A 17049-nucleotide genomic window follows, 5' to 3' on the forward strand; every position below is an offset into this window, starting at 1 on the left:
TTGTTTTTCAACATTTGCACTTAAATGACAACTAAATGATCTGAATTGCTCCTGGGCTTAAACAGAACATGCCATATCGTTCATCTCTCTCCAGCACAGAACATGTTCACCTTCATTTTCACCTTCAGATCCCATTTTAGATATAGTTGCCATGTTATCACCAGCCGGTAGCAACTAGATCAGATCTAACTTCCAACATCATTCTCTCATTGGAGTCCCTTTGTGTCCTGCTTTGGTCAAGGTTAAGGAAATATGGCTTGGATAAAAACAAGACTCGGTCAAAACCGAGTATATATGTCTGGACCATGTATGGTCAGTCTGTGAATTTGTGGCTAAATTGTTACACAAATAGTCAGTGGTCATGTCTGTAATGTTAAATCCACCAGGTCCAGCGAGGACACTAAGGAGACACGCTGCTCCACTCAACTGGCCGTTCAAGCAGTGACGTACGCTATCGTGAAAAGCATCTGATTGGTCCCTGGTTTTCTGCTTGCCGTTTCAAACAGGAAACAACATGGTGGCCTGCTCGTAAACTTTCTTTTATTCCATCTAAACAATCCACCAAAATCTACTTCTGAAAACATTTTAAGAAATAGGCTGTGCCGCTGCTGAAGCTCGTTTCATTTTAGAACTAGATCGCCTAGTTTGACAGCTTGGTCCAAGTTTCGTGAACAGGACACTTATTTGCAGGCTCATTTGCATAAAGGGTTGTTCCCGCCTTTTCCTTTTGAAAGAGCAACAGCCAATGAGGAAACTCCAACACTCGGCCGACCAATCAGACCACCAGAGTCACTCATTGACAGACTTTTGCGTTTGTAGGGCTGGCCCTCTGCGGTGATCATGATCATGTCGGTAGGAAACAGGAAACAAACATTGGTCGTACATTTTTTTTACACCACCATCCACCCTGAACCACTTCCCATGAGGTGGTTCTGCAACAGTCATGAATCACACGCCACTAGAGGTCCTTGTCAGGTAAATGTAACCTTATATGCAAAGTCTGATTAATCTCCTAAAAGTTATATCACGTGTCGATTGCGTGTCGAGTTGGGGCTGAGTAGTGCAAGTTTGAAAATGAATTTGTTGCAGTAAAAGGATTTCAGAGGACGTTAAATGCCGTTTACAGTAAACAAGGGTCTCGAGATAAAATAAAAAAAGCCTTTTTTTAACTCTTTTAGATCGCATCCCCAGTCATATTGTGCACCTATTTAACAATATATGCAAAACAAATATGACGTGTGCTTACGTAAGCTAGTACCATCCAATTTCAACCAATAATATCATGCCATCAATCCATCAATCAGTCTGCAACTTTTAGCAACAAGGGAGTTTGTGTGTGTGAAGCCACAGTCCGCTGTAGCTCTGTATCATACTAAGCTCGCCTGCTTTGTAGCAGTCCTTTCAAATATTCTGTTTCACTGGAGAATACTCACAGTACAGAAACTAAAGACGCTCTAACTTAGGTTTCACTGGGACTTTAAAAAATCTAATAAAGATTTATAAAAAACAAAAATATTGAGTGAGGCTTATCTATGTACAATTTCTCTGAAGAGACTTTGATAAACCTCAAAACACAAATCTCAGGTACCATCTTGACATGTTCCCATGTCCCACCATGCCCATCCGTCTTCACTATACACTCTTTTCTTAGCAGAAATGCCGTGACGGTGATCTACAAAAGACAGCAAAGGCTAAAACTGATTCACACAATGAATGCTTCTTCAACTCTTAGATAGTCAGCGGGGAAGTGGCACCGTTGCAGCAGTAGGATGCGTAGGTTGTTTCTCAGCGTTGATAATGTGGCAATCTTCGCTTCATGCCCCGTGATTTTATTACATTTCCTGTCTCTCCTGGCGACCCATCAGATTAGACTCGGCCCCTAATTACCTCTGCTGTGTCATGTTCAGGCTTAACACTGCAAGAAATGTACACGTCACTTAATATCGTATTTGCTCTCATTCGAATCAAATTCAAATCACGTATTGGAACTCCTATCAATATTTTCCAAGTGATGGGATCTTTTAATAATATTGCTTTATATTGATTCAAATCTTGCATTTATTTTTCAGATATGTGTGTGTGTGGTTTGAGATGTGAGGGATCATAGGCACCTTTTTTCCTCACTTCATTAGAGCCGTGAGAGTCACGGAGGCAGGTGCACCTTGACCTTGTCAGGAGTACATCTTGTGCTTGTCAAATTCTCGTAAAAATAGAGCAGCACAGAGGAGACGGTTACTACTACCGTGTGAACAATCAGTCGTGGCTGTTTTGTTGAATCCTTGAACCTCAGTGGATATACTGAAGCTAACTGGAGTATCAATATCAAGGTGATTGTGGACATGCATGTGTGTATGTAGGCCTATGTCTGTGTCTGCCTGTAGCGACAGATCAGGCCACATAAACTATGAGAAAGCCCTGTTGCCTGAAAATGACATTCCCATACAACCAAACTGCATTGGGAATTACGTTTTGAGGGAAACATATTTTGTCGAGGATTACGTTTGCTTTTGACGCATCACAATATATATCAATATGTTTGTAATGATAGTCCACGGAAGTCCACGTAGGGATGAGGTTGGGGTGGTAGATGGGTCAGGACTTTCACACAGGAGACTGCTGTTTTTGTCCCGTGCGAAACTAAAAGTCAACGTTCACTTATTTTAATTTACGCAGCAGCTTGATAACATAACAAAATAACAGTTTTTTTTTTACTAAACTTAACCAAGTATTTTTCATGCATTTTTGTTTTGTTTTGTTTTGTTTTGTTTTAATTTCGTAGTCATTTTAAAGGTCCAGTGTGTCGTATCTGGCGGTATCTACTGGTGAGGTAAGGAGGTTGCAACCAACTGAAGCTTCTCCCGTATGCCAAGCGTGTTGGAGAGCTACGGTGGCTTTCTGTAACAGCCTCCTTTCTTCCCAAGCCATCACCGAAATTGTCAGCTGTTTGGTGCTGGGCGGGTAGCGCAAGCTGAAGGAGAGTTTATCATTGAGGTAAAGGCCTCAAAGTGCACTGGTCTGAATACCAGACGTCAGCTTGTGAGACTCGTTGAGCACTCTGATGTGAAAGGAACTTTGTGTCCACATTTAAGTGGTCAGACTTTTGAAGTCAAACTGCCTGATTAAATATGACTAAAATTAGCCTGCAGCAAATTAATTCAGCGTCAAAAGAGAAAAAAATAGTAGACTCTGAGCGTGATGATAAGAGCCTCAAATTCTGTTTTGATATATTTTTCTTCCTCAAGCAGCTCCCTGAGGACCTTTTGCTCTCTGTGCCCCCACCAGAGCTGTTAAGCACCGTCATTGCTGCTTGTTGTGAATGTTTCAGGACTGTAAGGAGCTGCAGAATTGATTCAGAGTGGCTGTCTTCATCTCAGCAGGCTTCCCTTGGCATCAGACAAAATGTGTGTGTGTGGTGGCGAGCACTGTAAGCTGAGAGTGGGAGTACACTGTCACACCACTACTGCATGATGCATGACTCCAAATTATGTGGCAGCGTTTGCTTTTTCCTCACTGATCATTCAGAGCAGTCAGCCAACGATGACTCATGGGAATAACAGAGGTGGAATAACGATATCAAGTGAACTCATTTGAAAACATCAAGCTCAGTAAAGTTCGTTTTTAGATACCAACAAAGTGTAGGAGGCAACTTTTTGGTGTGTCATCTTTTTAAATCCAGCAAGGAGGTTCTGAATAAACAGACTTTTTGCTTATTATACTCATAACTACATTTTGTTCCGGTATTTGTTTTCTTCTGTCATTATACTTAATACAGCATATGGGGTCATTAGAAGTACTGCTAAAGGCAACATAGTGCATCAGCAGTTTTGTAATGAACTGAATTAGTATAGCCAGTGGCCTTGATTGCCATATGCCCTGTATTTGCTCTCTTGCTGTGCACGCTGTGTGTTTTAATCTCATTGCATGGCTCCATGTACCCAGTGCACTTAAAGGGGAACTACGCCCATTTTCAAAAATCATACGTTGGTCATATGGTTGAAGACGGTTCAAAAACTATCAGTAAACATGAACAACTCTGTGCTAAAACTCAAACTTGTGATGTCATAGGGTATAAAGTGTGAAGCTGCGCCATAGACGATCAATAGGGAGAGATGTTGTAGATAACACTGAGAGCACCCAGGGGAATGTTTAGAGTATATGGGAACATTTTCTGTTTCACAACTGACAACACTACAATAGAATAAAGCTCATTTAGGTATAAAAAAGAGGAAACAAACATTCAGTAGGTCCACAAAATCAGTCTCCATTCATTGTCTATGGAGCAGCTCCAGTCTTTATACCCTATGACATCACAAGTTTGAGACCTACTTCTCTGGTTTCTGGCTTTGAGAGAGAGCAGCTCATGTTCACAAATATTAATTGAACTTTACTAGACCATGGAAATAACATATTGGAATTCTTAATTTAGATGGTGTTCCCCTTTAAAGGTAGGGTCCAAAGCAGGGCTCACTTGGAACATTGTAGGGTTTGGTGATCTTTATTTACAGAAATCTGTAAAATATAGTATGAAAACTGCTTTTTCCAGCTTCAAATATTTTGTAATATGCAAAAAAAAGATGTAAAGGAATGTAAACATGTAAACAGAAAACTGTAGGGGCATTTATGCTGTCCTTTAGTTCTTGATTTTGACCTCAGCCACCTCGGAGACTATTCATTTTTTGTGGAATGTATTATATATTACACACAAATATCAGTTAAGTAGAGGGCCAAAATAATAATTTTTTTGGTTGTTTTTTAACATAGATTATAAAGTAGCAGATTGTAAGATTTGAAGCGAGCAAGAAACACACACAAGTACGCAAACACACACACATCTTAGCCTAAATATATGACTTAAATGTAGATGAAACCACAGATGTGTTTGCCTAACAGTGCCAGAGGCTGTTTGTAATATAGAATACTGAATCACACCTCCGTCCAGACGTGACATATGATAAATTGAAGTGATGGATGTCCTTCCGTGCTGCCCAGGGGCCATAGTACAGCTCTTCTCTTCTCTTCTCTTTCCTCTTCGGATGACATCATAAAGTCGTCATGCTCGACACTTTGATCCCCAATTTCCTTCTTCTGTTGGGTAATTGTGCTGTTGCCATATTGTCGGATCCCAGTCTGATCGATTGGACTAGATCAAGAGCGTTTCATGATGACGATAGCCATTTATGTTCTAAGTCAAAATTGTATTTTTGCTTTGTTCTTTAGAGCAACAGTGCAGTAATTACAGTAAGCATGGTCCTTAATATGAAGAGAAAAATGCGGATACAATGCAAGAAAGGCTTCTCATTAAACTGAACGTTAATGCTGCAAATTGATTTCCTAAAAAACATTTTTTCATCTGTATTAATTCATTTTTTAATCAAATTGTTTTATGCTTATTACTTGTATAGCAATAAGCATAAAAACAATTGGAGTTGACCAAAGCGCTGTACAAGTTAAAGTGAACAACGACAAAAATATCATCAACAAAACAACAATAGTTTGCAATGGAAAAAATACAAGGCAATATTATAACGTGCACAAATCTAAAACAGAACCCAAATAAACCTTGTAAGACCAATTTATAAAAATCAAAGGTAATAAAATACTAAATCCATCAACCATTAAAACCAATAAGAGCAACCAAAGGTCACTGAAATTAAGTATTTCTTGAGGTGCGTCTTAAAAATATCAATGAAGGGGAACATTTGATAGAAAGTGGAAGGATATTCCACAGCTTTGGAGCTGCCTCTGCAAAGGCACGGTCTCCTTTACCCACTAACCTCAATCGTGGAACCGTTAAAAGCAATTGTCCTGAAGATCTAAACGGCCTAAAGTTTGAGTATTTGTATTTGACAGGTAGCCAGTGCAGGGATGCTAACACCAGTGTGATGCTGTCTCTTTTTCGAGTACCAGTTAGAAGTATCCGCTTCACTATTTTGCAGCAACTGCAGGCGAGACAAAGAAGACCTGTCAAATTTCAGTGCTGAGTCAAAGATGACACCAAGATTCCTTGCATGGGAATGAAAGTAATAGTCAAAATAATATACAAAATAAACACTGATTAATCCCCAAACTTTCTTTTTGAAAAGAAACAATCAAAAACAAACCCAAATGTCCTCACAAGTAGCGCAAAATCAGATTGTGTGTGCTCGATTGCCTTCAGCTTGTTCAACCTCTTAAATCTGAGAAAAGAGTTCTTGTTGTGTTACAGAATCTGAAAAAAAACCAAAAAACATTTACACAACTGAACTGAACTCGGCTTGTCTGCCTGAGCAGTCAGCTGAAAAATTAAGGCCGCGTCAACAGGAGAGAAAAGTCTTCCCTCCTCACCAGCTGACTGTGGGACTGAAAGCTGGCGCAACAGAGTGCATTTCCTCTTTATTTTCTCCTCCACACCAGGCATCCAGAGTTCCCCAGAGAGGGAAGATATCGGCTAGCTACTGCAAACAGAATAGTGAGCTGCATGTTACCTAATTCTGAACTCTGAGATCGGCCCTATTGTCTCCGATACCCGATCCAGCTGTTTGAGCCCGTATCGGCCTGATATCCGATCCAGTATCGGTATTGGTGCATTCCTAGGTTTGGTTTAAAATAAGTATGTTAATGTTAAAAGTCACTCTTGAAAAGAAAGTAATAAGCTTGTCTGCCAAACTGTTGAATTGAACTGAATTGGGGGAGAGAGAAGGTGAGGGGATGCTCATGTAATGTTCATACAAGGAGAATTTAACTATATGGGTTGGTCAAGAGGGAGAGACACAGAGAAAGACATGATGAGATTTTGGACTTGTAGAAAAAGAATTGATGCCAAGCAACACGTTGAAGCTTCTGCCAACCATTCATCCTGGAGTGTGGGCTGCTGCTCCTCTGACAGCTGAGACAGAGGGTGTGCTACTGTATATGTGTGTGTGTTTTCATCTCACATACTCGACTGCATAATATAGATCTCCAGCCTGCTGATTCAGCCGCCCTGAACCTCCCATCACAATTACGGCCAGATTGTGGCGGCGCTCCGACACTGGCGTCTGCAAAATGTCACTGTGCTTCACACAGCCCATCAGTCTGCAGGTGTGTCCCCCGCTAACAGGGCTGCAGTGTGGGGGCGCTCTCAGACATGGATTGTGATGACACCCAGAACCCCCCTGGGGGGAAACAAGCATGAATATCAGCCCTGCTGCTCAGTCTGTACAGAAGTACCTAGTCAGTTTTAAAAAGTATCTAACTACTCATTTGTAATTGATTGATCGAAGCAACTGGCCACTTGAAGAACAAGCTGAAAACACAACGTAGACATATTGTATCCTCATAAAGTTGACTAAGTTATTAGTAAGTGTGCTTTTCCTACTATGACGAGTCAGTGTGGGGCGAAATGCACTAGATGGTCAAATGTATGTGGACACCCCTCTCCAATTTTTTTGTGTCTTTTTCAACAGTTTGCTTATACCGTTTAGACCTTCACCTGTTTCAACACGGCCCCATGCTCAAAGCTAGGTCCATAAAGAAATGTTTTTCCCAGTTTGGTGTGAGAACTTGACTGACCTGCACAGAGCCCTGACCTCAGCCAACACCTTTGGGATGAACTCGAAAACCGACTGTGAGCCAGACCATATCACCCAACATAAGTGTTAGAGCTCAATCAATAATACTCTTGTGGCTGAATGGGTGCAGATCCCTGCAGCCAGCTTCTTAAATCTGGTGGAAAGTCTGAAACCAGAAGAGTAGAGGCTGTTATAGCAGCAGATTAATACCAACGTGTTACAGCTAATAGTCAATAAATCAGCATAAATAATATGGTGAAACAACACAGGTCAATGCTGAGGTGGTGGATGGTGTGCTCCTGCATGCAGCGGTGGTCATTGGCCGGTCAGAAGCAACAGCACGTGAGTGTGTGTAAATCATTTAACCAACCCCCATCCATGGCGGCTCATATTGGAAGACTGAATGGTCACACCTATTTATCTGTGGACAATTTATTCAAAGTGGATGTTTCTGAGCTGTAACTCGTGTTGAATTAAGCAGTTGTATCGACGTGATAGCAGACTGAGCTTCTTGTTAAAGGGATATTTGTTGGTGGTTTTGTTTGGTAAGAAGCGCACAGAGATGACGGAGAGACTTTTTTAATTGAGAAGTTGTACAAATTTTCTAATGAGGCAAGTTCAGTCAGCCAAGTTTGTAAAGGAAAAAAAGCATTGTTATTTACAGCTGTGGATGGGAAATGGGAAAGAAACACATTCATACTTCGTCAGCTCAAGCTGGTTCATTCAAAACCAAACTAAATTTCATTTACTTTTTATGTCATATTCATTAGCCATTTCTTACTAAAATGACTCTTTCTAATTTAAATTAAGCAAACAGAGTGCAGAGTAATTAAACATTTCATATGTTATTTAAAAAGGGTAGAAAGGAACAATCTGACAATCCAGGAGTTTATTTGTGCTGGTTTTCCCTCATTAGGTTTCACGCTCCACCTGTTTATTAGGAAATTGAATATTAAATGAGAAGATCAAACTATGCTTACACATTACTGATGATGTGCAGACAAATTAATCATATATACAGTATGTGTGTGATTGTAATGACTTGCCTCCAAATTCTTCTTTCTTATTTCCATCTTTGTGTGTGTTTGTGTGTCCAGACCAATGATGTAGCAGGAAACACCTGGAACTGGCTGTACTTCATCCCTCTCATCATCATCGGCTCCTTCTTCATGCTCAACCTGGTGCTCGGTGTCCTATCTGGGTGAGTCAACTCTGCTAAACATAAATACACATATTCAAGGTCTGCTCAAAGCAAAGATCACATAATATGTAATAAAGGCACATTATAAACTCAATTTTACCATCAATTACTGATTCAAACATTTTGAGAATCTGTATTGTAATTTTTAATCAGTAAGATAAATGCTGGAATTTGTTCTGTGTCTAATTTATGTATTAAACAATGTGTTACAATTCAATTAAAATCAGATAAATGGGTAAAAATCTGATTTAAAAATTTAAATTTGCATTGCAAACAGTCTGGAGATTACAATTGTCTTGTTTTTTTTATTTATGTAGTTGGACTTGGTTTATAATAAGCAGCTTATTCGTTTTTTCATCCCATTCTTCCCATCACTTTCTGAGCTGTGCTTGTTGCAAGAGGACCTTGTTTACTGTAAATTACACAGTAAACAACAAGTTTTGGGTAAATGGGAACATAAAGTCCTGGTTAAAACCTGTAGCAGTATTAATGGATAATTTTCACAAAATTAGAAGTTAAAATGAGAACACAATGTCTCTATCAGACTCTTTTCTGAGACTACTTTAAAGGTGCTCAATGCGAAATTCACAGCATATCTAGTGCCTCCACGCGGCTCTCAACATGACGACGGCTGAGCCTGCGGCTTGCAGCTAATGGTACTAACTGTGCTAACAGTGCAAACAATGGCAACGGTGCAACAGACTGAGTTGCCAAGTCCGCTTATTATAAGCCACTTTGGGCTTGTTTTCCTGAAAAGGCGCTTACAAATATTGGTAGTCGCGGGTTGCGTTTTTTGGGCTTGTTTCTAAAGTGTAGTTGCTTATTTGGTCTTACTCTAGCTAACACGAGCTCGAACACCGAGCTAACACTGTTTACCTGGCTGGGAACCGGACCGGTCTTTACAGACTTAACCATATTTGATTGTTTCAACACTTTGCTGGGGTACACAAGTCAAATGTTTGGACCACTTCACCATAGCTATATAGCTGTCTGACTAGTTTCCAGAGATCCTTCCCACCCTGAGCGTGACGTAAGAGCAAATGGCCACCATGTGAATATGGTCCATTGACTAAATCAGCAGATTATTCACTCCTCCTCCTCCTCCTCCTCCTCCTCCTCCTCCTCCTCCTCCTCCTCCTCCTCCTCCTCCTCCTCCTCCTCATATTTTAGCGCTTCTCCTTTTTACTCTCTTTCTCTCATTCATCTGTACCTGTCATCCTCTCATGTCATGAAAAGGCCTCGCTCTGTAGCTTTAATCATCCCGATCCTGTGTGCTGCTGGATCTGACATCTGTCCATCGCATTGTGTCTGTGGTCGCAAAGAGCCTCTTCTCACCTGCTGTGACTCACAGCCCCTTATCTCACCAAAAATCTGGATGAAAGCAAACATGTCCTTGGTCACACAAAAACAACCCAGTGCTGAAGGAGCTTCCCTGTCACTCTTTAGAAAAAAAAACTGTATGGCAGGATAAGGAGTGGTTTTCTCTTTTGTCCCATGCTTCTTTCTGCTTCTTCACACATCACTTTCATTTGTAGTCCGTCAAGAGTAGGGTGATATTATACTATTTTGAAAGTTCAACATACAGATATGAGAGTGGCATCACATAATGCTACGTGTCCACAGGGGCGTTTTTGGACGCGAGTCTTCCCAGCATTGGACGCTTGATGGGCTGCCACAAGGCACCTGATTGGATGAACGCTTTCACTCGTGGGCTGTCTGCGCCCTGCTTTGAAACCGAACTTGGTGGCTTGTTGGGAAACTTTTTTCTCTCATATTACAAAGAAAGTTAACCGAAATGTGTTTCTGAAGACATTTAAGAGGAGACATAAACCAGGCAGTTGCTAAATCGGTCTTTAGTTTAGATCGACAACGATTAGTTTAAACGTTTTTTGGGAGTTTTCAGAGGCGGTGAGTCACGCTGGACGTCCCTGATTTGCGTAAAGCCTAGCCCTCAACCTTATGCAAATGAGGAACAGCCAACGTGATGGTCCGTCTCTCGAAAAACAACGCTATGCTGCCAGAATGCATTGCACAGCTGCTTATGTAGACAATGAATGGGAAGCGTGGAAATGACGGATCCTGTGGACATGTAGTTCACCTAAACAATATAAATTGTGCATAGCACTAACCTCCTTGGCTCTCTATTGGTCCAGAAAAAGCTTCCCATAGAACAGATTAACTATGGACAATCATGCGATTAATCGTGATTAAATATTTGAATCGAATGGCAGCCCTAGTTTATCCAGAACATATCGCTATATAACAATATATATATTGCTATCTCAATATAAGATTACATACAGTGTGCTGTCATAAGTCCTATATGTGGTGCATCTGTCATGTCCGTACTTCACACTCCACTGCTTTTCCTCTGCATCTACACATTTCAATGTTCATAAATATCTGCTAATACAGCTCCAGCTTTGCCAACGGCCTTCTTGCCCTCAGCAGCTGCCCTGCTGTCGTCTGAACTCCAGTTATTAATCCTTCAGATGAACGCTCGAGCGTCTACTTCCTTCATTCCCATGATGCAGTGTCTCGCAAATTTAGTATTTCACATTATCCTGTTTGTTTCTGTGAGTGTATACATGTGCAGTTTCCCTCCTTGCAGATGTCTGACACAGAAAAAAAAAAGATTTTAGCTTTAAATACGAAATGTCAAATGTGATAAAATGTCTATTTATTCCTTCTGTGTGTAGAAAATATCTGTGTATATATATTTCGAACAGAGAATTTGCCAAAGAGAGAGAGCGTGTGGAGAAGAGGCAGGAGTTCCTGAAGCTCCGGAGGCAGCAGCAGATCGAGAGAGAGCTCACCGGGTACTTGGAGTGGATTTGCAAAGCAGGTCAGACTCATCTCTGAAACGGTGTGAGAGCTGGCATGCATGTGTTTGTTGTGTTAGAAAAACATGACAAATTGATAGAAAGTCCCTCTCTCCTTTCTCTCTCTCTCCCTCTCTCTCTCTCTCGCTGCAGAGGAGGTGTTGCTGGAGGAGGAGGATGAGATTGCAGAGGAGAAGTCCCCGCTGGATGGTGCGTGGTACAAGAGGAAACAAAACCTTCCAGGTAAAAAGAAGGCTGAGTATCTGATGCCTGCTTCACCATGGTTCATCATTTCCATCTAATAATAGTTTTTTTTTACCGCATCAATGTGCTGTGCATAAATCATGAGTCATGAATGTGATTTGGCTCTCTTGTGGTACCTTTGGAGTGGACGTTTAAGTGAATCTGATGATTATTATCCAGAGTGATGCAGGAGTTCCTCGAAGGCCCAATAGGCCCTTTTAACCTATGTAGTGTTATTAATGACACCTGTCATTAACCCTGCAATGAGGCTGCAGTGAAAAGGGCCAATCTTTGTATATATAAAGTTGGACATTTTGAGCTATAGGCAGAAATGCTGTATTGTTTTGATCATCTGCACACCTGCAGGCCCATTTTTCCCCCCCAGGATGGCGAAGGCATCCTACAGTGCCTAGGATTGGGTAGTCCTCTTTGCCTGCGTTGGTTGCGTTGGTCATGAGAAGTGAGATTGGTTAGGGTTAGGGTTAGAATATCAGGGTAAGCCAATCAGAGGCAGAGTAGGGCGGGTCGTGCCTTTGCCATCCTAGGAAAAAAAAAATATTGCAAACTGGAGGGTGGGCGTTACGCTTCCGCGTTAATGCCACAACCCCACCCTCGGTAGTGGTACAGCTTTATCAGCGGTAGCCGCCGTATATGCACAGTGCAGAGCGGCAGCTATTGGATAGCCAGTTGGGCGCACACACAGGGACTCACATGCAGTAACATACATGTGCGGCCGGACCGGCTACGTAAAGAAATAACAGAAGCTCTGACTGCAAGAGACTTCATTATCTGCTCAGGTAGACATTACTCATCTATATCTTTACATAGCAAATAGTTGTTTGATGCTATATTTATACTCTGAATGTCGTATTTATCTGCTTTAATAGAGTTAACAGTATAACATACAAAGTATAACGTGTGTAAGGCGGTTCCTCAGCTTTACATGAACCCCTATAACCCCCCTACTGCAAAATGTACCATCTCAATTATATAATCAGCACTTATGATTATGATTATTTGAGTGGTAATCATGGTTTCCACTCTGTACTTTTATTGCCTTTATTTCAAGGGAGCACATGTTATTCAGCTCTCTCTCTCTCTCTCTCTCTCTCTCTCTCTCTCTCTCTCTCTCTCTCTCTCGCTCTCTCGCCCATGATGTCAGTCCATTAGGGCCGGTGTGAAGGGAAGGGTTAATTAGTGGGATTTACAGCTTTAGCCTGATTGGATTTGTTGAAGAAAATTCACTATACCACACTCCCCAACACACACATGTGCAAATGAATTAGCTAGTAAACGGAATACACTGGAAACACATCCATGCTGATGATTCCAGTAAAGTGACAGCACCCAGCCGCTTTATTTTCTCCATTAGTTACATATCAGGGATTAAAAAGTCCGTAGAAAAAACACTCTGATGTTGTTAGAGCAGAAAATATTGAGTTGGCCTTCGTCAGATGAGTGACAGGTATGAATAGTGGACCAAAGTGCCAATCATAGCTGACTGGCTCCGTAGAGGTGATTTTTTAAAATTGAGAAATTGAGGTAATTATCCTTTAGGCTGAATATTTCATTTAGAGATAAAAGATGGGTGAAAATGAGGTAGTTGTATAATTTTTCAGTATACTTTAAATGTGATTTAGAAAAGAAAAAATATAAAAACACTGAACACTAATTACATTTTATCTCCCTCTTATGAGGTAATTTTTTATGTTTAGTTTTATCTTAAAATTAATGGAAAAAAAAATCCATTATATTAAATTAACCTTGTTACAACCCTTGGGCAACATTTCAATCCGAGTGCAGAGCGTCGAATCTAGAAATGTCTTGCAACAAGATTGTTTCACAACATTTTTAGCACTCAATTACACACCAAAATAACTTGATAAGAAAGATATTTTCTCAGTGTTGCTTTACTGTCAAGGTCTCTTTCGTTTCAATGCCTGATTCTGCCTCACGGCAGCCTCTTGGAGCGGAGATACCGGTAGATTGTAGATATGGAGAATGAACCCACCGCTGCCGTGACACGGCGCCGGTCACGTGACGAGCACATTCAATGTTGCGCTGGCAGTTTCTCATTCCAAGGCTGGCTTCAAGCAGGAAGGCAGAAAATCACCAAATGAAAAACGTGATTGATGCCTGCTATTCATAGTTTCCAATTAGCTCACCCCTCCACTTTGCCACACACACACACACACACATGCACATATATCCTGTGAGGTGATGAGGGTTGTTTCATTGAAATACAATTTGAAAATGCTTGTTTTTCATGCTATAATTGACGCACAGAACAGAACCATTCCTATATTGCTATCACTATATTATTTTTTAAGACTCGTATATGATTATTTTTCTCTTTACAGTCATGAAACGAGGCAAAGTCAAGAAAGGTAAAAACGACCTGATCGGTGCCGAGGAGGGGGAGGATCCTTTCGCGGACATCTCTTCTGTCCGTAAGTCTTTTTATCCACAGCCAGCAGCACCTCACCTCCGACCTTCACATGCCGTCTGTTCACACGGCCGACCTTTTACAATAAAAGCCACTATAAAAGCCTGTCTTCTACTATGAACAAAACCGTGCCCTTTGACTCTATGGTCTCCATTCATCAGATTAGTATGTCATGTCACCTGAACAGTATAAATCATTTTGTTAGAGATGTCACGCAAACTTAAAAATGTACATTACAGAAGCAGGTTCAGCACCGTCAGGATCTGGAGACCTAAAGCTCCTGGCTGCTGTAAAGGCATATCACCTTGAGGGCAAAGAAGTATAATTAACTTTTCTAATTAAACTGTTACATTAAAATAGCAAGAGAATCACCTGCAGCAAATTAGAATTTGACTTCTTAATGTGAATGGATTTCATGGTCCCACACAAAGACAACATGTAATCACTTGTCTTTGAGTCGGAAATGAGCACAAGCATGATAATTGACACCATTTTGTTCATTTTCTTCACGACTTTTTCTACTTTTTTCATCTCATAACTGTTTTCCGTAAAATTAAGTGCCAAGGGAGTAGATGCGCTACACAGTCAAATTTTCTCATCTCACTTGTTTCACACATGATGCCTGCAGTCCTGTTGCACGACACAAATGTATTAGGTGCATATTTTTTAATGAGCAGCTGCAAGGATAATTCAAGGAGGTGATTATACACTTTTCTCTCCGTCCCTTGGGTTAGCTTTTGTTACTTTTATCAGTTCAAGTTTTGGCCCTGAACATCTTTCAATGCTTCTTAGCAGATGTGAAGTAGAACGGATCACTACCCAACCATACTGTTACACTTCTGTCTTTAAAACCTTGAGCTCTATATTCCTGTAACTGGGTAGTTGTGCAATTGTAGAAGCTTGAAGCTTGGGAAAGAGGGCAGGGAAAGAGTCCAGAGTAGCATGGACATATCATCATTAGGAGGAATACAGCATCAGCAGGTGGAGACGGGACAAAACCATTAATTTCTGAACATTTCAAAACATTCCAAAATTGGACTCGGCCACCTGTTTTTCCTGAACACACCCTCAGCTGGATAATTTGAACCACCTCGGTGCAAGCAGGTTCGTTTGGAGCCAGAACATTACTGAAATCTTGTTTAGCTATTTTATCATAATATAGTAAAAATTGACTTTGGACATATGCATAAGCTTCATAATATACAGTATATTATAATTCTGATGTTGATGAGTGGGACGATGATGGGGATGCTACTCATCACAGTAGCAGGAAGAACACAAAGAAAACACACACACATAGCAATTCACTGTGAAAACTGTGATACAAATATTTAACCGCTGCACACGTTTCCTCTCTCACCCCTTCGCCATCGCTCTCAGCTCCTCCCGGCTCTCCGTTTGGTCGGGCCAGCGTGAAAAGCAGCGGTAAGTTGGACAGCTCCTCTTACTTCCGGCGTAAGGAGAAGAGGACCCGGTTCTTCATCCGCCGCATGGTGAAAGCTCAGAGCTTCTACTGGATCGTTCTGTGTCTGGTGGGCCTCAACACTCTGTGTGTGGCCATAGTCCACTATGACCAGCCCGACTGGCTTACAAAGGCCCTCTGTAAGTCACACATACAAGTTCACACTCGTACATCCACGCACACTTATTGATGTTGATAGCCTATAAAACCAGTTTATCTTGGTTTTCTGTCCATCTTGAAAACAGACGCTGCAGAGTTTGTGTTCCTGGGTTTGTTTCTGACTGAGATGTCCTTGAAGATGTACGGCCTCGGAGTGAGGAATTATTTCCACTCCTCCTTTAATTGCTTTGATTTTGGGGTAAGTTGCCGTCTGTGATTCATAGGTAGATATTTAACGCTAACCAGCAGTGCTAGTTCTGTTTGGATGGTCCAGTATTCTTTGGCTTACTGAAACAGAGCCAAATACTGAAGGTGATAACTTTATCCTCTGCTCTCCTCTCTAGGTGATTGTGGGAAGTATTTTTGAGGTGATCTGGGACATGATTAAACCGGGAGCATCGTTTGGTATCAGCGTGCTGAGAGCGCTGCGACTGCTCAGGATATTCAAAGTCACCAAGTGAGTCTTGAATCTTTTTTCTCTCTGAACTGACAATCCTGTTAGACTTTGATGGCAATCCTTTTATTTCATTAGATTAGCTGTAATCCTGTGATTCACTGAAACTGGCAGCTGTAGACCGTGGCGCACTGATTTGTTTTATGCCACATACAGCTCATTTTTCGATAATTTTGAGGTAAATATTGGGGTAATTTGGCAGTAATTCCAAAGAAATTTCAAATAGATTACTTGCTAATTATCACCTAATTACTATGAAATTTGCAGACCTGTAAAATGAAGTGTTATCGTTTTTTCTTTTAAAACAAAAAAAGTGATTTCTCTGTGTGTGTGCTGCTTCTTCTCAGATATTGGAACTCGTTGAGGAACCTCGTGGTTTCCCTCCTCAATTCCATGAAGTCCATCATCAGCTTGCTCTTCCTCCTCTTCCTCTTCATCGTTGTCTTTGCTCTGCTGGGCATGCAGCTCTTCGGCGGACAGTGAGTACTCTCTTTAACCTTTCTTACTCTCTTGACTGCTCTTTCCTCCTCTTCCCATACATCCCTTGAATACAGACACACACGCACACATCCTCTCCTGTTCTCCTCTAACCATCTCTTCACCTGACCCTCCTCCCTGTGTGTGATCCCTGGCCCGGCGTGGCGCTGGTGACAGACGTGTTGACGCAGCAGGTAGCTGGCAGAGCAGCAGCAACCGACTGTGGCCTTTTGATATCACTCTCAGCAGGCGCTCC

General features: G+C 41.3%; 1 protein-coding gene across 6 annotated transcripts in view; it reads left to right on the forward strand.

The window, feature by feature from the left end:
• cacna1bb (calcium channel, voltage-dependent, N type, alpha 1B subunit, b) overlaps window positions 1-17049 on the forward strand; it is a 160946-nt gene that overhangs the window by 73895 nt on the left and 70002 nt on the right. For all 6 annotated transcript variants that reach the window (XM_074617978.1, XM_074617974.1, XM_074617975.1 and 3 more), the window contains exons 8-15: window positions 8627-8730; window positions 11460-11575; window positions 11706-11795; window positions 14156-14245; window positions 15622-15843; window positions 15949-16061; window positions 16207-16319; window positions 16664-16795. In XM_074617978.1, the coding sequence (XP_074474079.1) occupies window positions 8627-8730; window positions 11460-11575; window positions 11706-11795; window positions 14156-14245; window positions 15622-15843; window positions 15949-16061; window positions 16207-16319; window positions 16664-16795 (980 nt within the window). The remainder of the gene's footprint in view (window positions 1-8626; window positions 8731-11459; window positions 11576-11705; window positions 11796-14155; window positions 14246-15621; window positions 15844-15948; window positions 16062-16206; window positions 16320-16663; window positions 16796-17049) is intronic.

The sequence above is a fragment of the Sebastes fasciatus genome, chromosome 19 (assembly GCF_043250625.1).
Source record: "Sebastes fasciatus isolate fSebFas1 chromosome 19, fSebFas1.pri, whole genome shotgun sequence".
In the NCBI taxonomy this organism is placed as follows: Eukaryota; Metazoa; Chordata; class Actinopteri; order Perciformes; family Sebastidae; genus Sebastes; species Sebastes fasciatus.